This window comes from Gopherus flavomarginatus, chromosome 8, assembly GCF_025201925.1.
Source record: "Gopherus flavomarginatus isolate rGopFla2 chromosome 8, rGopFla2.mat.asm, whole genome shotgun sequence".
Lineage (NCBI taxonomy): Eukaryota > Metazoa > Chordata > Testudines > Testudinidae > Gopherus > Gopherus flavomarginatus.
This window is the reverse complement of record NC_066624.1, coordinates 39,022,007-39,048,213: the sequence shown is the minus strand read 5'-3', so window position 1 is coordinate 39,048,213 and position 26,207 is coordinate 39,022,007. Positions and strand designations below refer to the sequence as shown.

The following is a 26,207-nucleotide window of genomic DNA, read 5'->3' as shown; positions in this document are numbered from 1 at the left end:
ATATTTCATTTTGAAATTAAATTAATCTCTGCCACAGGGCCAAAATTCTCTTTCTGCCCTGGCAATACGTTGCTTACATGATAGTTCATAAAAAGCACACAATACGTAATTTATACCTTATGAACAAAACAAAAACATTGAATGAATAAGCACATGAAATTGCCCATTATTGTTTGCTTCTGTTACAGAACACCATAACTGAAGAACTGAACAATACAATAGAGAATATCCTGACACGGGTTGTGGCTGAAGTAACAAGTATCTTATACCCAGCAGTAACTGAGTATGAAGAGAGAATGAGAGATACAGTGTATACAATATCTGAAGAGTCAGCACTCTCTTCAGACAACTCTAGTAGCTGTAGCACATGTAATGAAGAGCTCTTTGATGTGTTTGCAAGTCTTTCATCCTCCAGTACCAGAAAGATCATCTTTACAGATACAAGCATAAAAGCCACCAGCTCACCAAGTGATCTCCAAATAGTGACAGGAGGGAAGACAACTCCATTGCAATCTCAAAAATCATCTTTCACATCTCTGTCAAAGAGCACACAGAGGTCTCTGGAAAGTGAATTTTGGAAAGAAAGTGTTCACAAGGGGAAAACAGCAACATCACCTCACTATCATACTGAAAGTATTTCGAGATTGCGCCGGGAAGTTGTGGGCATGGGAGCTATGTCTGACTTTCCCACAAAGACTTTCAACACAGAGAAGTTTCCTTTTAGCCAAACTTATTTTAAACGTGAATCGGCAACAAAAGATACCAAGCCCCAAAAAGGTCTGATTGGTGAGGATATTTTTTCAGACTTAAATCAAGATCTTCCTAAAGGAGGTATTTTTAAAAAAGTGTTTGACAAGCAAACAGTAACAGATGCAAATGACAATGACAACTTGAAAATGCTACAAGTGGCTGAGAATGTGGTCAAGGAAGTTTTTAGGAGAGTAAAAGATCTAAGTGATTCTGTTAGCATTTTAAAGAAAGCTCCCATTGAGCTTAGTGAAAGATTGTTCTGTAGTAGTTTTAAAAGAACTGAATTTCCTGAGACTTTTCATAAAGAGTTCCAGAAAGAAATTGGATTAGTTGCTAAAGAGATTGTAGCGACTGTTTTTGATAACTTTCACAAGTGTTTGGTGTCTAGCATCGCTATGGCATCAGACCAAGAACCTGTAATAAGGAGGAAAGACCAGGTCCCTGCCAGAAGAACTAGCAGAATTTCTAAATCAGAAAAAAATAAGATCATGCAAGCAGAATTGCCTGCTTATGACCCAACATTTTCTTCATTTACTATTGATAAAATAGCCAAAGAGACTGTGGAAAGTGTTGTATTCACACTAGAGTCATTTGTAGCCTTTCAGTTTAAACATGACTTTAAATGTAAATTTTCTGAAATAGTGAAACTCCCCGTTGAAAATATTTCTAGTGCACAACAGACACCATTCTTAAGGCCTCTCTCAACCCAGACAGCAAATGAAATAGAGGGATCATCTAAAGCATTTGAAGGTGAAATGCCAGGAACTACAAGTAAAAGAACGCTGCCAACCTTAGAACAATTCCAGAGTTCATCAGATGTATCAAGGGTAAGCAGTATGATTACAAAGGAAAGCATAGAAAGTGCTATTATCCAAGTGCAAGGTCTCCATTCAGAATTGAACATTTACGCTACAATTGCTGTTAATGATGTTCTTGAAATCTTCAAGCGGAAGCTAGAAAAAGAAATTAGCCAAAGGCAGACAATCCCATTGTATGATGACTCCGAAGAAAACATTATGGCAGGTGAGATAATTAGTACTGTATTAGATCGATGTGCTCAGCCTCAAACTGAAATTACTTTGGAATTGAAATCTGGAACTCTTGATATGGAAAAGTCTGGACGAACATTTGGAAATAATAAAATTCATGGCCAAGGTGTTGCAATGTCAGAAGGAATAAAACTGCCTGCTAGAAAATTAAGAGAAATTGACCCAAGGGAAAACTTTCCACCTATCAATGTTCCTGGAATGGTGATTTATTCTGAGGAAGAAACAGAAATGGAAGAGGAAATTCCATCTCGTCTCTGTCCAACAATCCACAAATTCTCAGAGCAGGATGCTCACACCCCATCAGAGGTGACCAAAAAGTCTATGTACTACATGTCAGCTCCCACAGCAAGACCTTCTAGACCATCGCTGGGAACAATAACTAAACAAAGAGCAATTAGCTCCAGGATGACTCTACCCCCTATTGGTAAGCAGTTTCCAAGAAAACTCTTCTCTCCACTGGGCGTAATGAAATCTCCCAGAGATGAAACAAGGCATAGGCAGGTGTATGAAGAGCACTGCCAGTTCATGTCAACACATGAAACCAGGTATCAGCTATCACAATCACAAGACTGTGCATTACCTGCAATAGTAGTAGAAGAAATAATAAGTAAATTGGTGTCTACAATCTTAAACTCCGTTTGTAGCACAAGCCTGGAACACAAAAAATGTTTATCAAAAACTGAAGTGAATGAGATTACGGACACACTTAAACAGTCAGTAAAAAAAAGAATGTCCAAAAATAAAATCAATCTTGTAGTAGCTGCAGATGAAGACCAACATTTAAATCCAGGGTATGAAGATATTGTTAATCAAGTGGTTCAAAGCATTTACAATAGTGTCTTGCAAGAAACTGGATCTCAGCCAGCCCTTTATCACGATGTCACAAACTGCAGAACAATTTTTCCGGAACGAACAGCTAGTCTAATAATAAATGAAATCTCCAGTGGCCAGCTAATACATTCTTTTAATGAACAGTCACCAACTGATAACTGCAGTGCTACAGAGGTTGACAGTACTGCTGACAAAGATCTTTCATCAGTCTCCATTCAAATAAATATCGAGGCAGGAAGTTCTAGAGAGTCAATGACCGATGCAAATGGGCATCCAGCAGAAACACTGCTACAGGAAGAAGAGCTACCAATTGAAATAATTCCTCATATTAGAGACAAACCGTTAGACATAGATCCAGACTTTATTTCAGACCATTTAGCAGTTATTTCCATAAAAACAGAGCCTATCGAGAAACTGAATGAGACATACATATGTCATTCTGGACTAGAGCTACCAGAACTAAGAAAAGGATCGATATCTAAATCAAGTATGCTAAGTACAGGTACTGAAAGTGATATAGAGAAAAGGAGAGAAAGACGGTCCTCTGTGAATGCTTTAGGACGACTAGATATCAAACCAAAGGATGTAAGTAAAAAGAATGCAAATTGGTAGAAAATTGTTTATCATACTGTCACTATGATCCTGATCCAGGAAAGCATTTAAGCACATGCTTAACCTCTAAACACAAGTCCCACTGAAGTCAATTAGATTACTCACATGCTTAAGCAGGTTACGGGATCGGCACCTAGAGCTTCAGTTCAGCAAAACACTTAAGTATATGCATAATATTAAGCATATGCTCCTGTCCTATTGAAGTCAATGGGATTTAAGTATATGCTTAAAATTAAGCATATGTTTAAGTGCTTTGCTGAATCAAGGCCAAGTAGTCTGTTTTGGGTATTGTACTTGATAGTTTATGTTGCCTTCATATTTTATTCTCATCTCTTTTAATTCAGAAAGTTTAAATATAATAGAGTGGGCAAAGTATATACTAAGAATATAATGTTGATTTCTTATCACGAGTGTGTTCAAAAGTGTTTTTGGCATCTTGGTAGCAAGTCCAGTCCTGATAGTAAAAGAGAGGTAGTGTATCTAGTGGTTAGTGAAGGGAATTTAGAGTCAAGACTCCTAGATTAATATTCCCCAAACTGCTCCTGACTCTTCTGTGACCCAGAATGAATCACTCAGGGCCAGATTCTGATAGTCTTACTCAGGCTGAGTAAGACTATGCTTCTCCAGTTGTCTTATTAACTTAAATTGAACTACTCCTGGAGTAAGATGCTACCCCGCCTGAGTAAGGGTGGCCGTGTCTGGCACTGAGCCTCTCTCTGGCCTCCAACCTCTTTACTTGTGGTAAATTAGTAGATACTATGAGTGAAATCCTGTCCCCATTGAAGGCAATGGCAAAACTCCCATAGATGTCAGTGTGGGCAAGATTTCATCCTTCCGGGGGTCTGCTATGTTTCCTCTCTTTTATGATAGCCTTTTCTGTGGTTATCACCTCATCCAACAGAGTGAACAGCCTTTTATTTAAAAAAAAAAAAATTTCAAATACAAAGTACAGGTTTTTCCTGCGTACTCCAATGGAGTAAAAACCATGTATCCATATGCAAAGCTAAAACAGTCTCCCTGTACCGCCTTGTTTTCTAATTAGCACATAGTAGACAAATCGTACGAAAAACGACTCTGAAATACTGTTCTCTTCAAAAGTTCTCTCTTTAACAACAGGTTGTTTGCAGAAATTCATTTCAGAACCTGAAGAAACCTGATGTCACCAGGGTGGAACTTCTAAAAGATGTCAAGAGCAAGGAGGAACTTATTTCACGACTCGTCTCATATGATATTCAACATGGTGAAGACGAGGATTTTGAACAAATTGTAAAAGTAGATTCCACTTCGGTTTTTGAGAGCCAGGAATATGCAGCCGTGGAACAGGAAATCATGCCTGCTTATGAGGGTGCCCCTTTGGCTGATATGTGGAATAATTTAATTGCTGCCCAGGCCCCTGAGAAAGCGGATCAGTACAAGGTAAGTGGAGTACGTGAAACCTTTACTGTTTCACCCGATTACACTGGGCCAAATCCTGCTCCCATAAAAATCAATGAGAAACCTCCCACTGAGTACAGGATCAGACTCCCAGGGATGCAAAGTGCAGCTCACCCACACAGTTTGGCCATTTTCCATAGGGCTGGGCAAAAGTAAGAGGCAAGTGTTGCAGAGATCAGAGCTATGTCCAGTCTTGTTTAAAATCCTCCTTCATGATCAGAAGAAGGAGAAAACAGAACTGAATTTGAAGTTGATACTGATTAACAAATATAGTTGAACATATGAACTGTACATCATATTACAAAATAGAAACATACAGGGCTTGTTTAAATGGTATGGACTTTTGCCTGACTTCTGGTCCCACATGGAATCTCACTCCCCTCTCTTATACCATTTATTCCTAACTTCATTATTTGTCTTTTGGATTATTTTTTAATCCAGGTGTTGCATAAATTATTTTCTAGCTTTTCATTAGAACTCCCCATGGGTCCACCTCCCCTTTATTGCCTTGAGATTCCTCTGTGAGGCAGTACTATTCAGGTGATCTTATCATGAAGGGAACAAAAAGAGGCCCTAGAGAGGCAAGGAATAGAAGCAGGTGAGATAAGTGAGCCAGGAACTGGAATGTTGTGAGAAATAAATGTAATTGTTTTTCAGATTATGGAAGAAACAACATTAACTAACTTGGCAGGGCCTAAATTGGACATAGATCTGCTGTCTGCTGTAAGCAAGGGCATCCCATGTTTAAGGTAACTACTTGGAGGCTAAAAACAAGAGAGGGATCTATGCTCGAGGGTGAGGGTTTCCAGACGTCCCTGGGCAGGGCTGTCTCTAGATTTTATGGGGCTCTTTCTGAAGTAACACAGGGCTCCATCCAACTCTCTTCTCACCCCTGACCAGCCCTGAAACCCTTACCAGTAGCCCTGTCTACTCAGCCGGACAATAGACCAAACTCCATGGCAATGACTCCTAAGTTCCTTGGCAAAGTTAATTTATTCTGTCACCATGAAATATCCTTCATTTCTGTCTTCCCATCACCACACAAACATCAACAGTCACAGCTCACAGTTGGAAATACTCACTGACAAAGTTTGTGGGTGGTTATTTTTGAGAACTGTTTCTTTTTCTATGCTCCCCAGGCATCCTAGCCCTACTTCCCAGGGCAGAATGGCTCAGGGCGGCCATAGCTAGAATGCACAGTGTGGGTGCACCTTGCACCCACCTCCAGCAGATGCTGCAGACTGCAGCATGGGCTGCTCTTGTGAGCTGCTGAACTTCCTCAACTGCTGCTGACTTTATGGGAAGGGAGGGGGTCAGTGCTTCTCAGGAGTTACACAGGATGCAGAAGGCTAGATTACAGCAGTGTCAGACAATGCCCCTTTGCAGTCATGGTAAGTTATCAGTGGCACTAGCTGGTTTCAGTATAGAACTCTATTTAACATTACAGGCCAGGTGCTGGGGTCTGGCTGAACCACACACAGCATTAGTAGGGAGGCATAAAATTTACCTTCGCACTCTGCCAGTCTAGGGGCTGCTAACTGCAGGACCAGTCTAGTACTGCTCCAGCTTACACCAGATTCCAGTACCCATAAGCTCCCAAAACCTCAGCTAGAGATCAGTGCATAGGGGCAATCTGGGCACATTGCCTTTCCTCTGGCCATGCCTCCTTTGCTATCAGCAAGGAGAATGAAGGCTGACATAGGAGGCCATATAGCAGCCCTATGCCCTCTGGTGCTGGGGTGTTCCTCCTGGGCCTAGAAACATCAGCTGTACATTCAGAATTCTCTAGTGGTGTTGCACAAAGTGACTGAACCATGCTGGGCAACCCAGCCTGGTGTTTGAAACCCTGTCCTGCTGCTGGACCAGTGGAAGGAGCTCCCAGTGCTCTCTCCCCTGTATAGTGCTTCTGAGCAGTAGAGCATCCTAGATGTGTCCCAAAGGAGGAATGAAAAGGAAGCTCTGGGAGTGACCCTCTGACACCCTCAGTTGCTTGTAACACTAATTTTATGACGCAAATTTCTGCAAGCATATCCAGGCAGTACCCTCCCTGTAGACAAAGGGTTGATCCTGCCCCCATTGACTTCAGTGGGAGAGTTGCCATTGGCCTGAGAGGGAGCAGATTGGGCCCTAAATACAGGGCAGAGCTGAAATTTAAAGAGAAAACCTGTGTTTTTAAGAGTGTGGGTTTTCTTCTTGTTCACCTGACTCATTTTGAGTTTGATGCAACTTTTACATGCTTCTTCCTTATCAGGCAGCTAATTCATTGATGTGCCCAATCTTGCAGTCAGGTGTCCCTGAAGTCAGCAATAAGAGGTGCCATTTTGGAAAGCCCCTAAGTGATTTAGGAGCATATCTCATTGAAAGTCAATGGCTCTTGAATCAAAGTCCTGGTGAGTTTCAATGAGACTTTGTTCCTTAGGGGCTTTTGAAAACTCCACCCAATGATACATAACTCTTATGCAGTGCATTTCAGCCACACATATCCAGGTGCTTTACACAGATAGCAGAACTGAAACACAGAGAGGTGAAGAGACCTCTCAACCCACCCAGGACACAGAGCAGGCCACTAGTAGAGCGGAGAACAGAACACAGGAGTACTGGATCACCAGTGCATGATGCCTTTGAGTGGGAATACTCACTGGAGTCAGGCCTGAAGGATTGGGCAAAATACATGCATGAAGTGCTGGAAATGTCTATTGCTTAATTGTTATGCACCGATGGAGATGCACTTAGCTCTGTACCAAATACAAAGTGCAGACAGACCCTACGAGTGCTGACCCACCGAAATAAGATTTGAAGATTAAAATTGTTATAAAAGTGCTGGACCTTATTACTCTTTATCACTATTATTTATAGTCAAAATGACTTTCTTCTTTTGTTTTTCAGTGAGAGTGAAGTTCCTGAGACCCAGGACAAAGGTAAAGGTTTGATTTTTTACTTATTTGAAGAGCAGTAAAGAGTCCTGTGGCACCTTATAGACTAACAGACGTTTTGGAGCATGAACTTTCATGAGTGAATACCCACTTCATTGAATGCATGTTGCACCCGACGAAGTGGGTATTCACCCTCGAAAGCTCATGCTCCAAAACATCTGTCAGTCTGTAAGGTGCCACAGGACTCTTTGCTGCTTTTACAGATCCAGACTAACATGGCTACCCCTCTAGTACTTTACTTACTTGAGAGTTCGAAGTTTTTTTTTCTTCTTAATCTGAATTCTGATATTTTGTATGCAATAAAATGCTATTGCACACACAAAAACTACATTAAAAGAACATTATTAAGGTTGGAAAGTCAAGCACTCAAAACTTAGGCAATGTCAGAATTAAGGTTATCTGTGTGACTTTAATTCAGCCCCTTTGTGCGTATGCATGGTACAGGCTTCAGTTACAGGGTCACATACTGCTTTTTCCACAAGATCCTGTGGACAGACCCACTCTGGAGTTGTTCCTTAGTACTATTCTTTAAATATAGCTTTTTGTGTGGAGTTTTCAAGGTTTAAAAAAAAAAGCAAACTGGAAAAACAGAAATTCTATCATGTGGCATCGTACTGACACCCACATGGGTCATCAGCAGGGTTAGAACTTTTATGTCCACTGCTCAGACCTTTGCCACCTGAATTAACAGAGTAACTACTAGCCGTAATAGGTGGTTATACTCTGTGTGGACCAGCTTAGAGGAGAAGACACTTTGCTAGTGGTCTCACTGATATTTGCTGACAGCAGAGGAATGGTGAGACTCAGAAATCTTATGTGCCATTCCAGTCTCTGGAGGGGAGTGTGCTTTACAGGGCAGATTTGTCTATCACTTTTCCTCCAATCTATCCCTGTCCCAGTCCTGTCTCTTCCCTACCCCTGGCTCCTCATCTCTGTCCTATTCTCCTAATGGAGTAAGTCCCGTCTCTTCTCTTTAGACCTCTCATCCCTCATTGCCCACCCAGGCCCAGTCTCCCACTCTGGACCCAGTCCCAATCTTCCCACTGCTCCCAGACCCAGTCTCCTTGGCTAGCCATTCACCATTCATCTCCAGCTCCATGTCTTCAGACTGCTTTCACCTCCAGTCCCTGTTCCTCATTCTTGGCTCCTTGTCTGATCAGCCTCTCTCCTCCTGCCCCATTTCCAATCACTCCCACACCTGTGCTCCTCATCCCCACTAGCTCCCAGTCTCAGTCTCCCATCCCAGGCTCCTCGTCCAGTTTCAGTCTCCCTCTCCCCATCTTCTTGTCCCAGTCTCTTTGCCCAGCCAGTCTCAGTTCTTCGCCCTCACCCTGGCTCTTCATCAGAACTGTCTCCCCTCCCCCCATCTCCTTCCTGCTCACTGGTTCCCAGTTCCAGTCCCATTGCCCAGCTAGTCTCAGTCTCATCCCAGCTCCTCAGCTGATCTCAGTCTCTCCACCTACCTACCAGCTCCCAGCCCTTCCCCCCCATTTCTTTCTCTGGCTCCCAGTTCCAGTCTCCTTGTCCAGCCAGTCCCAGATTCACTGACTACTCCCAGTTCTAATTCTACTCCCAGATCTAGCTTGCCTGCATATATATACCTGCCTCTGGAAATTTCCACTACATGCATCTGATGAAGTGGGTATTCACCCACGAAAGCTCATGCTCCAAAACGTCTGTTAGTCTATAAGGTGCCACAGGACTCTTTGCTGCTTTTACAGATCCAGACTAACACGGCTACCCCTCTGATACTCCCAGTTCTAGTTGTCCCCAGTGTCCGCCTGTCTCCTGTCTTCACCCCCCACTCCTCCCTGGGCTCCTTGTCCTACTTTACTGAGACAGAACCTGCCTGTCCTGTGATGCCCTTATTGCTGAGCCTAGGCAGTGTGAAGCAGGAAGCTGCCTGAATTGAATGCAGGGGATACAAGTACTGGATGTGGGAAGGTCGAGGGGGGAGTGAAATGACTGATACACCATACCTGGGGTTGCTTGGAACATATTGGCTGTAGCCTGTGTTTGAGTAAGAACCCCTTTTCACTTCCTGCTTCTGGGCATAGTTTTGGCTTCGTTGGAACACAAGCATGGTGCACCAGTAAAGGCTGCTGTAATGGATACAGGCCTTGAAACAATTGCACTATTTCTATGATTAAAATCCACTAATGACTTGCAGAAATGGAGCATAAACTGTCACTGAGTGGGTCTTTATGGGTTTATCCTTCTCTGTTCCCTCATCTTATTCCATGTATTTTTTACTATTGCTTATTTATTATGGCAGTACCTACAGGCTAGGGCCCCTTTGTCCTAGGCACTGTAAAAACATGCCCCGAAAGTAACAAGCCCCCTGAATGTAAGGAAAGCTCCTAAAGGTAAAAGACAGTGCCCACTATATTTACACACTCATCAGGAGAGAAAAGAGGCAAGATACTGCTCTCCAGTAAGGCTAGAAGAGTGATGCAATGTATAATAACTTGAAGTGGAAACTAGAAATGGTTGAACAAACGATATCTGTGTTCTGGTTGACAGCTCCATATGTTAACATACCCCATGCTCAGGATACTGAAGACACATTAAGGACGCCTGAGGTAAATCTGTTTTAAAATAATTTTGCATGAGAGGCACTCCTTGTATACAGCTTTTGGCAATGAGCATAGAGCAGGCAGCCGGGGACCCAATCAGGAGTGGCAGGAGAGGCTAGAAAGCACAGCAGGAAAGGGCCAGAAGGAAGCACAGTGGGGACACTTGGAGAAAACGAGGGGGAAGCACAGAGAAGCTAGGGATATTCTGAGAAAGAGGGATGCAGTAGAGGGAACAGGGAATGGGTGGAGCTGAGGTTCCCACCCAAAAGGTGAATGGATCCATGGTTTACTCAAAATATGGGTATTTAAATGTTATATAAGAAGCTGAAATTCCATCTAGTGACTTCCCTCTTGTCATTCCTGGCATCACTAGGACCCTGGGTGGAATTACAGCCCCTCCCCTAAGTTTTCCCACAGCTGCCTGTTGTACTTTCTGTACCTGCAGAGGAGAAGTTAAACCCTCAGAAAGGTGTACAATGAGCAGGCCATTTCCTCCCGTGTCAAACAGAACCTTTCCCAGACAGATTGCTGCCGTCTTCCTCTCTCTTCTAGGAGGCATGTTTCTTTGCCATCTAAGCCCCAGCTTGTGCTGCTGTGACAGTGCTGGCCACCAAGCACTAGCAGTGCTGTCAGCTGCAGGGCCAGAGATGGGACTCCTGTCACACTAACATACTAGGTCAGTTGTACAAGGAGGCAGCTGGGTTACTTGTGCCTTTTTTAAAAATAACCCCCAAATAGCCGACCTCAGGGCGTAGTTCGTAGGACTCCAGGAACCCTAGTGACTGGAGTCACACTGGGACTGGCCAGTTGGGGAGAAGGGATCGTTGGGTATTTCTAGAACAGGGGTTCTCAACCTTTCTCTTTCTGAGCCTCTCCCCCACAACATGCTATAAAAACTCCACAGCCCACTTGTGCCACAACATCTGTTTTTCTGCATATAAAAGCCAGGACCACTGTTAGGGGGTAGCAATCAGGACAACTACCTGGGGCCCAGGCCACAGGGGGCCCCATGAAGCTAAGTTGCTCAGGCTTCAGCTTCAGCCTTGGGTGACAGGGCTCAGGGCTTCAGCTGCACACGGAGGTGGAGAAGGCTTCATCTTTCTGCCCTAGGCCCCAGCAAGTCCAATGCTGACCCTGCTTGGTGGACCCCCTGAAACCTGCTCCTGGCCCCCCAGGGGGCCAGGGACCTGTGAGTGAAAACCATTGATCTAGAATAACCTTGGGGTGTAATTGCGGCTTGAGCTGCCATACCTGAGCTAGCTTTGATCTAGCTAGCTTGGGTACCAGAGCAGTGAAGCCACTATACAAACCCACTTGGAAGCCAGGGCAATTACTCCTGGGGCTAGCCCATGCAGAAGCCCAGGGTACCACAGCTGCTCCAGTATCCAAGCCAGCTAATTAAAGCTGACGTGGATATGTGTACATGAGCTGTCATCACACCCCATCATTACAGCGTAGACATACCCTTACAAGCTGTATGTGCCGCCTCCCAAACAAGTGTGATCAAAAATCGGGTCACCTTATTTTATGCATCTGCACAACAGCATCATCTTCTAATACACACAGCTATTCAGAGTAGCCTATCCAAAGGGGTCAGAAGAGAGGAAGTAGGCGAGAAGGATTTGTGATGAACCAGCTATTAGCTCAACCAGTTGTAAGCTTGTAACTTCTTTTCACTAAACCTTGGCTATCTGGGGTCACAGATTGCTCCCCCTCTTCTCTATTGATAAGACAAACCTGGGCTGACTTAAAGGAAAGAGTCCCCTTATGCCAGTAATGCTCATGGGATATGGCTCCATGGGCTAGTAATGGCCTCAGAAGCAGATACTGGAGTCTTTCTTTATACTGAAGGTGAGCTGCAAAGGACTTTCTAAAACACTGGGTTTGTGCCCTCTTTTGCTGCTTTCTCTTGGATGCAGAATACTTGGAGAGGTTATTTAAAAACAAACAAACACCCCCCTCTTTTCTTTAACCTTTTAAAATATTAGGCACGTCAAGCCTGGTCTTCTCTGATTTTGCTAGAGAACAGGTTGGGGTCTTCCATGTCTATTATGAGCTTCCACACCTCAGCTGACGGGGTGGTGATGTGCAGTCTCTAACAAAAGCACCCTGTCTCCCAAGTGTTCATCAGATAGGTGTGAAACAAAAAAAACCCAATCTGAGTCTGGCTAAAAATCCCTTCTCTTCCCTGTTGCTAAACTTTCACTCCTGTGATTTTTCTCGTTCGCCAGTTGCCAGCAGGCTGGACAAGGCCTGAATTTCTAAAGTGAAAAAAGAAAACTAAAATCTTTTTGGAAAGATTCTTTCAGAGCTTTTTCATAAAGCAGCAATAAATAGCAGTAGCCCCAGTTTTCCTGCCTTCTGCAGGTCTCTGCTAGCCAGGAGAAAGATTTGGACTTACGGTCAGTCTGCTCCTGACTATGCGTTATCAGCTCTCTTGGAGATCAGCCTTGAGGTCTTATTTACCTAAAAGGAGACAAACGCACGGACTGATGGATGAAGACACAAATACTCAGAGGGATCCATGCCACTGGCCATTACTTACAGCCTAGTAACAAGGTCTTGTTATTTTCCGAGACATGGTCCAATGGACCCAAAAAGTAGAAAACATGAGTCAGTTGTTACTTTTCCCATCCTTCAGTGAAAACATCTTCATTCCCCGAGCTGCTTTCACCCCATCTGGTATTCATAATAATTCACAAGCTAAAGCGGCAAATGCTTGGGGAAACTGGAGCCAATACAACAGCTGTAGCTCGTGTGAGTAGTCACCTTAACTCCAGGATGGGGTCAGTAGTGAGGAGGGCTGATATTTACATGGTCCCAGGAAATGGTTTGGGTTGAATTTGTTAAAGGAAATCAGTAGGGCGCTGTTCTTTGCCAGGCCAGATGGCAGCCTCCCTTCAAGATCCCTGTGTGCTCATCCAGTAATCCAGGCACTGGGTTAGATTAGGTCAGCTCTTTTGTTGTCCAGCAGCTTGGGTTAGAGACTGCTTAGAAAACTCTGACACTCTAATCCACATGCTGGAGGCTATAATTACATCTAGTGACTCCAGCCTCATTCCTGTCATTCCTGACATCACCAGAACCACTGGAATTACAACACCGCCCCCAAGATAAGAGCTTCTTGTTGTTCATTCAGTAGCTGTATAGCCCTGAAGAGCATGAATGAGACAGAATCATACACTGAGGGTACATCTACACTACAGGATTATTCCAATTTTACATAAACCAGTTTTGTAAAACGGATTGTATAAAGTCGAGTGCACGTGGCCACACAGAACACAATAATTCGGCGGTGTGTGTCCATGTACCGAGGCTAGCATCGATTTCTGGAGCGTTGCACTGTGGGTGACGATCCTGTAGCTATTCCATAGTTCCCGCAGTCTCCCCGGCCCATTGGAATTCTGGGTTGAGATCCCAATGCATGATGGTGGAAAAACAGTGTTGCGGGTGATTCTGGGTAAATGTTGTCACTCATTCCTTCCTCCGTGAAAGCAACGGCAGACAATCATTTCACGCCCTTTTTCCCTGGATTGCCCTGGCAGACGCCATAGCATGGCAACCATGGAGCCTGTTTTGCCTTTTGTCACTGTCACCATATGTGTACTGGGTGCTGCTGACAGAGGCGGAACTGCAGTGCTACACAGCAGCATTCATTTGCCTTTGCAAGGTAGCAGAGACGGTTACCATCCCTATTGCACCGTCTGCCATTGTAAATTGGTGATGAGATGACGGTTATCAGTCGTTCTGTACTGTCTGCTGCTGTCATGGGTGCTCCTAGCTGGCTTTTGCTGAGGTCGGCTGGGGGCACAAAGACAAAATTGGGAATGACTCCCCAGGTCATTCCCTCCTTTATGTTTTGTCTAAAAATAGAGTCAGTCCTGCCTAGAATATGCGGCAAGTGTACTAGAGAACCAGAGAGCACAGCCACTCCATGTCAGATCCCGCAGAAATGATGAGCTGCATGCCATTCTAGGGGGTGCCCCTGCAACAACCCCACCCGTTGCTTCCCTCCTCCCCCAACCCTCCTGGGCTACCATTGCAGTGCCCCCCCCATTTGTGTGATGAAGTAATAAAGAATGCAGGAATAAGAAACACTGACTTTTTAGTAAGATTAAATTAGGGGGAGGCAGCCTCCAGCTGCTATGATAGTCCAGGCAGGACATTAAATGGTGGCAGGGGAGAGGAACCCAGCTTCCTGCTGCTATGATAGTCCAGGCAGTACAGAATCTTTTCTGTAGACATGAAGCGGGGGGGTGATGGAGCTCAGCTCCCAGTTGCTATGATGAAGACAGTTACCAGCCGTTCTGTACCATCTGCTGGGAATGACCGGGAATCATTCCTATTTTTACCCAGGCGCCCCTGGCCAACCTCACCGAGGCCAGCCAGGAGCACTCACAGGATGATGAGGATGGCTATAAGTCATTTTGTACTGTACCATCTGGCACCGAGGAGGGGAGGGGAGGGGAGGGGAAAGGATGCTGTTGTTCAGTGCGGCAGCACCGCGTCTACCAGCAGCATGCGGTAGACATACGGTGACATTGAAAAAGTCAAGAAACGATTTTTTCCCTTTTCTTTCACGGGTGTGTGTGTGTGTGTGTGTGTAAATTGACAAGATATACCCTGAACCACCCTGGACAATGTGTTTGACCCTACAGGCATTAGGCGCTCAGCCAAGAATGCAAATACTTTTCGGAGACTGCGGGGACTGTGGGATAGCTGGAGTCCTCAGTATCCCTTCCCTCCCTCTATGAACATCCATTTGATTCTTTGGCTTTTCATTATGCTTGTCACGCAGCACTGTGTTGAGTCCCTGCTTGTGGCCTCTGTCTAGCATAGCCTGGAGATTTTTTTCAAATGCTTTGTCATTTTGTCTTCTGTAACGGAGCTCTGATAGAACAGATTTGTCTCCCCATACAGCGATCAGATCCAGTATCTCCTGTACAGTCCATGCTGGAGATCTTTTTGGATTTGGGACTGCATCGCCACCCGTGCTGATCAGAGCTCCACGCTGGGCAAACAGGGAATGAAATTCAAAAGTTCGCGGGGCTTTTCCTGTCTACCTGGCCAGTGCATCTGAGTTCAGATTGCTTTCCAGAGCGGTCATAATGGTGCACTGTGAGATACTGCCTGGAGGCCAATACCGTCAATTTGCGGCCACACTAACCCTAATCCAACATGGCAATACCAATTTCAGCGCTACTCCTCTCGTTGGGGAGGAGTACAGAAACCAGTTTAAAGAGCCCTTTATATCGATATAAAGGGCCTCATTGTGGGACGGGTGCAGGCTTAAATCAGTTTAACGCTGCTAAATTCGGTTTAAATGCATAGTGTAGACCAGGCCTGACTCTTTACTCTTCTCATGGTGCAGTTTGCCTTGTCCTACGAAGATGCTGGAAATAAAGGCTCCTCATTACGGGAGAAAACAGGTATCTAGGTACTTATATAACCCCCATCACTGTCTGATCTAAGTGCATCCCAATTGTTAATGGCTTTTAGACTCACAGAACCCCGGTGAGGTATGGACATATGATCCCTGTTTGACAGGCTGGGAACTGAAGCACAGGGTGGATTAAATGACTTGCCCAAGGTCACACAGGCAGTCTGTGGTTGAGCCAGGAATTGACCCTCTTGCCTACCTGAGGCCTAGTCCAGTGTTCTACCCACTAGACTATCCTTCTTACCCCAACGAGCCTTTCACTGACAGTATTTCATCAAATCTGTAATTACTGGTTAGCACACTGTTGTCTATACAGAGCTTGGCCATAGTTTATTACTGGCCTCCTTGGCTGCCAATATGGTGCAAGAGTGCAGGGTTTATATGGTACATATGGACATGTCATTACCCCTGTTTTGTTTCCTCCACAGGAGATGCTGCTGTTTCAGAGTTCTCCACTCCCAGTCCAGGGGCTTCAATGCCTGAGAAGGTGCCTGGTGTTCTGTCCACAGTTTTCTCACAATCATGCAGCAGCACAAGCGACATTTCATTACCAGCCCCAGTGGCCCCCTAGAAAATTCATATCAGATGCAAAACCTGTATGTCAAAAAGAATAAAATCGCTTCTTCAACTATTTGGATTTGGGTGTTTGTCAGTTAAGTTAGTGGTTAATTGTAGATTAAATCTCATGGAGTTAAACAAACCCTAACAGAAGAGGCAGACAAATGCAGGGAAACCTAAACAAAAGGACTAGTGAGTTATTCTTTTACAGGTGGAAGATGTCATAGCCCAGCTGCGTGCCATCCTGTCCAGCCTGATGGACAGCCGGGAGTTCTGTCATAGAGGCCAGACATCTCAACGTCCTCCTTCAGAGCAGCAGCAAACTTAGTGCTCCCATTCTTCAGAGACATAAGGTACCAGGAACTAACTGCTTTCCCTGGCTTGCGCCAGGTGCTAATGCAGCACATTTAGCTGTGTCAGTAAACATAATGCATTGTGGCTTCTGCATCAGAGAGACAGGAGCTGTGTTTGTTAGGATGAGCCCTGGTGTCAAGTGTACCAGAGACAACCATGCTGTAGCCATGAGCAGTTAGATACCTCTGATATCAGCTATTTATCAGAGGTGCAGGCCCTGCCAGAATGTCTCTTGGACCCCACATCTCATCAGGCCTCAGGCACACAATTAAGATCATGTAACCAAAGGGAATTTCAATAGCCCTTTTCTTTTAACTGAGGCCAGATAATGTTCCTGTTTGTCTCCCAATTAACTGAATTGCCCCAGCAGTTCTTGCTGCCCATAAACCAATAGGACCTGTGAACTTGTGAACATACTGTACAAATACTCTAACATTCAGTCATTGATTAATTCTCCTGCTCGTGGACCACTGAGTGCACAATTCAGTTCACCTCTTTCCAGAGAGTCTGGCTCCTACCAATGTTATGGCTAAGTCTATGTTAAGGCTGAGGCAGGTGAGATCAAAAGCCATGACATCCCTCCAACATATGCAAGACCTTCCTCAAGATCTTCGCCAACCAGCTTTTGTTGGATTAACCGAATAAAACTGGCAGATTGGTAGGGACTCTGGCACACCGAGCAGATGACCAACCCACCTGAGCTTGCATAGTCATTTGAGAAGACATTGGTGGCTGGTTGGTCCAGTGCCTTACATCCTTGTTCATAACATGGTGGAACCACCATATGCCTTCAATATGCTGTTGCTATTTCATGTCAAAAGCATCCAACTGGTGCATTTACATTTCTGTGGTGGCTTCAGAGCAGGGATAGGCAAATTATGGCCTGTGGGCTGGATCCAGCCTGTCAGGGCTTTGGATCCAGCCCACAGGATTGCCAGCCCTGCGCTGCTCCCAGAAGTGGCCAGCACCATGTCCCTGTGGCCCCTGGGTGAGGCGGAGGCAGAGGGCACCACACGCTGCCCTCACCTGCAGGCATGGCCCCCCGCAGCTTCCATTGGCCAGGAAAAGAGAACCACGGCCAATGGGAGCTTCAGGGAAGTTACCCGCAGGCGAGGGCAGCATGCGGAGCCTTCTTCCCCCGAACTCCCCTAGGGGCAGCAGAGACATGGTGTTGGACACTTCTGGGAGTGGCGGGGGTTAGGGCAGGCAGGGACCCTGCCTTAGCCCTGCTGTGTGCCAGTACCACCCCGGAGCCACTCAAGCTAAGCAGTGCCAGGCTGGAGCCAATACCCTGAACCCCTCCTGCATCCCCACACCCTAACCCTGAGCCCCCTACCACACCCTAAACCCCTCCTGCACCCCAAGCCTCTGCCATACCCCACACCTATCCTGCACCCCAAACCCCTGCCCTGAGCCCCCTCCTGCACCCTGCATCCTTCCTGCACCCCAACCCCTTGCCCTGAGCCCTTTCCTGCACACTGCATCCCCCGCACTCCCTCCCGCACCCCAACCCCCTGCCCCAGCCCTACATTCATGGCCGTGCATACAATTTCCCCACCCATATGTGGCCCTCAGGCCAAAAAGTTTGCCCACCCCTGCTTCAGAGCCATGCATATATATATACAGTGCTGAAACACTAACAGCTGAAAAACAAAAAACTAGTCCTCGCCATGATGCATTTATAGTATATGCAAGCATGCCTTGGATGCAGCCAGACACTCCTGGGCTGTTATCACATCATACGTGCCAATCTTATGTGCAATAATATTTCACAGGATGTGTGTGGTTATGGCTTTATGCATAAGGAGATAAAAGATGTGTGTCAATACACATGTCGGCGTCTGCGGTACACTGGGGCTGGACATGCTAGACAGGGTTATTATGATCCCATCCAGCCAAGCCATTTTATCCATGGAAACATTATGGGCCAGATTCTGCCACTCTTGCTCACGCATGATTAGTCCCATTCATTTCTGTGGGATGACTCAGAGTAAAGTGCACCTCTGCCAACAGACCCTTCACTTGTGGATTCCCACAAAAATCAATTCTCTCTCCAGTCCTACTCAACATTGACCAGCACTCAGCAGGTGAACTGGTCAGACAAGGTGGAGTCAGGTGACAGCAATATGTAGATAACACACAGCTTTACTTATCCTACACCAGCTGGCCCCTGGGGGAGAGGACTCCAGAAACAAAGCCTTAGTTGGCATGGTTGAACACTCAGTGAGGCCCCCTCACAGGGGATCCAAAACTCCCTTCCTGATCTTGTCACTGGAAAAAAATATCTTCCAGTTGGATAATTATTCAATCTACATCTACTAACTCAGCCCCAGCCCTGTGAAGCTAGGCTTGTATGGACACCAGCTGCCCTCTTCTGGATCGACAGATTGCATCATGCACAGACCTCTTCCCTGGCCTACTGGATGAGGGGACTTGGTCTGGTTCCCTGTTATCCCACCACAGGATAAGACAGTTTGAGAAAGAACATTAAGAAGAGACACAGAAAACCAGTCAGGTGTAGAAATGTTCCATTTCCTTTTATTCAGATGTTTGCATCCAGGTTGCTGGCAGAACTCTTTACACGTGTGACACTTCAGTTTCCACGTGTGAATCCCAGACATTCCCACAGTCCCTAGGAGGAGGATATTGGTCTTTACAGTTTGAAGACTCGCTGCTTGAGACTCCACAAGCCCTGAGAATCTTATCTCTCAAGCAGAGTTTCCATTAGGATAGACAATCTCACTGCCTGAGCTGATGATACTGACTGCACATGCTTGTGGACACTTACCCTTTGGGACTTGGGAGGTTCTGAGTGGGAGCACAGATACATTGCACTGGTAGAGGGGAACATAGAACTTCACACCAACAGCAATAACAGCACAGAACAATCTGCCATCAACTTCTCATGCCTGGTGGAGACCGTATTTATGCGGTCAACAATATGAAGCTTTTCTTCAGGGAGTGATAGCAGAAGGCTGCTTCCTCCACTCTTGCCTCATTTTCAGAGCCAGCATTGCCCTTCGATACAAGTCTGAGAAAATAAAGACCCATCGTTAATAACAAAGGAAAGATTTTAAATCCTGCTGCTGAGCAAGACAATGAGAACCCACCAACATCTTGGAGCAAAACTGATCATGAGCGTGCAGGACTCCTGTTCCTGGACAGTATATCGTGGGCCTGATTCAAAGTCCATTAGATCAGAAGTTCTGGCCTTGATGCTGAAGTTATGGGGTGAGGTTCTCTGGCCTGTGTTATGCAGGAGGACAGACTAGCTGATTACAACGATCCCTTCTGGCCTTACAATCTATGTAGTCAATAGAAAGGCTCCCATTGATGTTGATAAGCTTTGGATCAGGCCCTATGACAGCATGAGACCCCGCCCCCCAACAATAATGCTGAGCACAGACAACAAAGCTTACCCATAATTCATAACTCCCTATCCGCTCCTTTCTCCAGCCCTCTTCAAATAAAGAGGAGCAGGAGCAAGTCTACTTCTTTCCACCAAGTGTAGCAGGATGGTCTAGAAAAGGAATTCATTCTGCATCAGTGGCTGGGGTAGCTTCCTGCTTGGCTCGCTGCCACCACTCAGCCACACATAAGCTAGCTCTAAAGAAAGGATAGTTTTAAGACCAGCAAGAAGACGACTAATGGGGCTCTCTGTTCATCTAAGCAAAAACTGCCCATCTGAGCCAAAATAACCTCCAAAACTCTGTCTAATAACCTTAAAGATATTCTCCCATCCCTCTTGTGGAGAGGCCAAACAGCATTAACAATACACTTCAGCTAATGTATGCAGAAACATCTATATCATTCACCAGCCACCACCATAAAAAAAGACAGCTGTCTTCTCTTGGGGAGAAATCCTCTGAGAGAGTAAAGTCACTCACCCGGTGCAGACTTTTCAGTTATAACTTTGGAAAATCAAATGAACTTTGATGGCTGACAATCCCTTGACAGCAGTCTCAGCTAAAGGGCTGAAGTACTCCCCTCCTTTCTGGACAGGCTGCCCCCCATCCCCATTCTTTTTCAACCTCACTCTCAAGCCCTCAAATCAGACTTCACCCCTAGGAACAGAGGGCATCTGTGATGGAATACACCCCTGTATTCACACTTGACACACTATTGTAATAATCTATGTACAAGGTATGCTTTGTAAGGCATCATTTGAGAACTTGTAATTCACTGATCAGTATTGTCCTGATAACATACGTGTGGCAACAGCGTATGTGACATTATACGATTTCCCCATTCCAAACCCCACAGCCCCACCCAAGCAGAGGTTGGTAAACAGGTCTGTCCTAAAAAAAGGAATGTGTGCTTGCCTTAATTTGCATTTAAACAGTAAACAGAGTCATCAAGCAGGAAGGGAAAAACAGAAAGCTCTAACAGGTGCGAAAACCCCCCAGCAGGGAACATCCTTCTACATAGACTAATTCCTGGTTCTCAGCTGGAAATGTTTTTCAAGAGGGGGACTGAAATTAATAAAAGGAGGAGAAAACACCCTCAAGGGATCCCTTTCTCCCTGCCCATCATATTCTCCGCACCTCAGAAGACAAAAGGAAACAGCCATTGGACTCTAGGGGGTGGCTCCTGACCTGAAGAGTTTGGTTAGTAATCTTGCTAGAAGTATGTGGTGAGAAATGTTGCTAGAATCTAATACAGTTTGTTAAATTAGGCACTAGTAAGCATTTTATCTTTACTTTTCATGTAACCATTTCTGACTTTTATGCCTCATTATTTGTATTCACTTCAAATCTCTCTTTGTAGCTAATAAACTTGTTTTATTGTATCATCCAATCCAGTGTGTTTAAAGTGTCTGGGTAACTTCATTTATCATGATACGCTGCTGTATATTATTCCCTTAAAGGAATAATGAACTTAATATTTGCGAACTGTCCTGGAGAGGGCTGGACAGTACAAGATATACATTTCTGGGGGAAAAGTCCGGGACTGGGAGTGTGTTGAGGTCATCCTGTATTATAACCAGGCTGGTTAGAGGCAGAGCCAGGGTATGACTGGCAGGCAACAGTTACACTACTACATCTGGGAGTGGCCTGCCTGCTGGTGGCTGGTTATGAGCACTCCAGCTGGAGGCTATGGGAGCAAGGCATGGCAAGGCACCCCAGGTTACAAGGCAGGGATGACACAGCCACCAACTAATCTGGATTATATGCTGGTATGTCATAGTATCAGAGTTGCCTTGAACCATTGTATGCTTTCAGTATCCTCTGGGCACATCTGGCTATCCCTTTTAAACCTTGCTCTCCAATACCCACCCAGATAACCATCACTGGTCAGTCTGGGATCGTCCCAGGCTACAAGCTGTGCTGCAAAACAAATCAAACCAATACCTCTCACAACTCCTTGCTGACTGAACATACCATTCCCAACATTCCTCAGGCCAGCAGCAAGTTGGGGGAAGAGACTGAATGCAAACAGCATTAAATAAATAAAATAAATGTGTTAGTCTCTAAGGTGCCACAAGGACTCCTCGTTCTTTTTGTTGATACAGACTAACATGGCTACCACTCTGAAGCCTGCAAAGAGGATTCCCCATGGTCAGTTTGAAATCCACCAGTAACTTGACGCAATACGGGCCATAACATTTCACAAGCTTTCCTGATCCAAGAAGCACAGACGACAGCAGATCGAACCCTTTCCACTCTTTGCAGGAACATATACAGCGGATGTACAGCATCCCCTCCTGCATACACACTTCACCTGGGAAATACTGACCAAAGGTACCCGAGATTCCTTCATTCTGTGGCTCCAGTGAGGACTCCTGGGACTTGATTTTATTTTTAATTTTCTTCTTTTTCTTCTTTATGCTCTGCCCTGGATTAAATGAAATGAAATTGGATTTAACACTGAGACACAGATTTTTTGTGGTCATTACACTAGGTGGGAAAACTTTGCTCAACAGCTTTCTGAGAACATCAGTATTTTCCTCCCCATTCTCACAGCAACACCTGCCAAGGACGGCAAAGATGTTCTGCAAAGTCTTCCCTTCCTTTCCCCCTCCCACCCTCTCTGCTCCATGCAGCTAAACTCCAATTAGCTGCTTTAAACTATCTACTTTTCAAAAGTCACTGTTTAGTACCTGATAGTTCTGTGTCCAGTTACAGAGAGAGTTGATGTATTAAGGCACGAGAGTTTTCTATGTTAAAAACATAACTTATATTTCTATTACCAGGTTTATTTCTATTACCACTCTCTATGTTCAAGAGTTAATAACACATCTGAGGGAAATGTCCTGTAATACAAAGCAGGGGTTATTGGTTTCAGGCTTGTGTTTTTTAAATGCTCTTAACCAAAAAGACATCCATGGGGTTGATCTAATTTATTGGATCAAAAATCCATTTTTAAATCCACAGTACGGGTATTTCATAGGTCTTCAAACTCAGTACACGTTCCAAAATGTTTTATCAAAAGAGGATGCATTTCCAGTAGGAAGACACATCCCCCCACACACAATCACAAACTGTGCAGTGCATATGGAATGGGATGGTACAGGTAACTATTTTTAAAAACAAAGTTTTCTATGACCTTCCAGAGAAGTAGCACTCACAAGACCCTGTAGCAGCATGTCTAACCATGCTGTGAAATACCCTGTAGCTCAGGAAATCTGCTAACCCCTGATCATGCTTGGACTTGGACTTTCAGAAAGCCTTTGATAAGATCCCTCACCAAAGGCAAAGCAAAGGAGCAAAGTAAGCAGTCATGGGATAAGTGGAACCGCCCACTCATGGATCAGTAACTGGTTAAAAATAGGAAACAAAGGGTAGGAATAAATGGTCAGTTTTCACAGTGGAGAGGTAAATAGCAGGATCACCTAAGGATCTGTATGAGAACCAGTGCTGTACAACATATTCATAAATGACCTGGAAAAAGGGATAAACAGTGACGTGGAAAAGTTTGCAGCCAATACAAAATTACTATAGATAGTTAAGTCCAAAGGAGACTGCAAAGAGTTACAAAAAGGGATCTCACAAAACTGCGTGACTGCAAAACAAAATGGCAGATGACACTCAGTGTTGATAAATGTAAAGTAATGCACCTTGAAAAATGTAACACCAATGATATATACAAAATGATGGGGTCTAAATTAGCTGTTACCATTCAAGAAAGAGATCATGGAGTCATCGTGGATAGTTCTCTGGAACCATCTGCTCACATGTGAAGAGGCAGTCAAAAAAGGTAACAATGTTAGGAGCCATTAGGAAAGGGATAGATAATAAGATAGAAAATATCATAATGCCCCTATATTACTCCATGGTACATGCACACCTTGAATATTGCATATAATTCTGATTGGCTCATCTCAAAAAAGATATATTAGAATTGGAAAAGGTACAGAGAAGGGCAACAAAAATGATTAAGGATATGGAACAGCTTCCATATGAAGAGCGGTTTTAAAAAATTGGGACTGTTCAACTTGGAAAAGAGATGACTAAGGGGGGATGTTATAGAGGTCTATAAAATCATGATGGGTGGAGAAAGTGCATAAGGAAGTGTCGTTTACCCCTTCACATAACCCAAGTACTAGGAGTCACCAGGCAACAGGTTTAAAACAAACAAAAGGAAGTCTTTCTTCACATAATGCACAGTCAACCTGTGGCACGCATTGCTAGGGGTATGCTGTGAAGGCCAAAAGTATAACTGGATTCAAAAAATGAATTAGATAAGTTCATGGAGGATAGGTCCATCAATGGCTATTAATCAATATGGTCAGGGACATAATCCCATGCTCTGGGTGTCCCTAAACCCCAGACCACTAGAAATGGACTGGATGGCAGTGGATGAATCACTCAGTAAATTGCCCTGTTCTGTTCACTCCCTCTAAAACATCTGGCATTGGTTACTGGCATAGATGGACCATTGATCTGACCCAGTATGGCCATTCCTGTTTTTATGCTTAGCATGTGGCATTCAGGGGATAACTACATACTCACTAGAGAAGAATAAGTTCCGCAGAGTTTGTGTCACATGGACCAGACAGTGACAGGTTCATTGGCAGGTGGCCTACACCAAGGCACCCAATGCAGGTTGACTCAGAGGTTCAAATTCCACAAAAATCCACAAAAGTTCCTTAGCTATGGCAGTAAAGCCTTATAGGGATCTGCTACCACCTATTTAGTATATTAGTGGCTGAAGCACAAGGATTTCCCAATTGCATGGTAAAGGTATGGGGAACAGGTACATGTACTTCTTGATACCACTTCAGGATTTGGGGGATAGGCTTAGTAGAGAAGGTCACAAACCCCAGGAGAGGGCAGGAATCAGGCCACCGTCACAACCCACCACCTGAAGATAACATGCTAGGTGAAATTCAGAGGGCCCCGTGTGCTGGGAACACCCTGGATGGACCTGCCCTGATTGTTTGCAGGTTTGGTTATAAACTGGACCCACCCTGACTTGAGGTGGGTGCTGGGTTCCAGCTAAACTTTTCGCACAGCCTTAGGGTTTACATGTGCGAGATGTGCTGTTCTGATTCCCTGGCTTGAAGTGGTTTCCATCATACACAGGGTTTACAGTTTGGTTCAGTGGCTCTCAGCACCCCCACTATACAAAATTGTTCCAGCACCCCTGCTAGAACCTCCTTTCAGTCTGACGCCTACTAATACTGTTACCTGCTGGGAGACGAGTTGTCCCCTGGGGGAGTGGTTTCTCCAGGCCAACTCTGTTGCTGTGGAGGAGCCCAACTGCAGCACTTGCTCTGTTTTCTCCTCCCCCAGCTTTCTCTTCCTTTTCATCAGCCATGCTCCCACACTGCACCAACCCATTCTTCTTCACTTTCCCTTTCTTTCTCCTTCTCTTGGGTATCTTTTGGCCTTCCTCCTGTGCAGGGAAGAGGTGGTGGAAGTCCATTACCAGAAGTCAGTCCCTGTTTGGTGGAATAGTCACAGGAACAGCTATATTAAGAGGTGAGGAATGAGTGGAGGGGCTGGTTACCTGTGAGAGGATGTTCTGGATGGGCTGTAGTGGTTTGTACTCCCCTATCTTGGCACTTCCTTCTTGGGAACTGTCCGTTCTGGCCAGCAACACCCTAGGGACAGGAAGCACAGACAAATTAATAAATTGACACACACACACCCACAATATTTTTCCTCCCACAGCCCTTAGCTGCAGTGTCCCCGGCTGCGTGGCTGTGCCAAGGAAGGGCACACCAGCAGACAGCAGGAATTGAGAGACCAGAGCATGGATGCCTCTGAACTACAGGCCCAATTGAAATCCTGTCCCCACGCTCTTGCCCTGTTGAGGAGCAAAGGTCCTCGGATGCTGATGAAGGCCCTTAACATTCTGTAGCATCCTCTCCAGCCAGCCATTCCATGGAGCCAGTCCCAGGCCTCTGCTAAGCATGTGACCAAAAGCCCCCTGTATGCCTGAGGATGCTTCTGTCAGCTCCCAACAGGCATCCATCACTTCCCCCACTCATGGACCTGCAGCAGCCACACCTCATGCACAGTTCTTGTTCCCTGAGGGCTTTACCAAAGGTTCCATGTACATGCCCTGCCCAAAGCTCTCTCCCCCAGTCTGGTCCCAGGGAAGCGCCTCCTCACACCCCATTGTCACTATGCCAGCTAAAATGGCCGCCTCTTTCATGCTCCCAGTTTTGAATATAGCCACCCTTCCCCGCGTTGGTTTGCACACACAGGCTCAGCTCTTGAGG

The 26,207-nt window shown here is 45.3% G+C and overlaps 1 protein-coding gene across 2 annotated transcripts in view; it reads right to left on the bottom strand.

Annotated features, from left to right (window-relative positions):
* Positions 1-19,082: 19,082 nt before the first annotated feature.
* ARL13A (ADP ribosylation factor like GTPase 13A) overlaps positions 19,083-26,207 on the bottom strand; it is a 35,489-nt gene continuing 28,364 nt past the window's right edge. The window contains exons 7-10 of one of the 2 annotated variants that reach the window (XM_050965073.1): positions 25,490-25,583; positions 25,168-25,375; positions 22,259-22,372; positions 19,083-19,568 (exon numbers count right to left, since the gene is read on the bottom strand). In XM_050965073.1, the coding sequence (XP_050821030.1) occupies positions 19,492-19,568; positions 22,259-22,372; positions 25,168-25,375; positions 25,490-25,583 (493 nt within the window). In that variant the 3' untranslated portion in view covers positions 19,083-19,491. Of the gene's footprint in view, positions 19,569-21,923; positions 22,373-25,167; positions 25,376-25,489; positions 25,584-26,207 lie in introns of those variants that run through there. The other variant, XM_050965072.1, reaches the window with a different exon arrangement.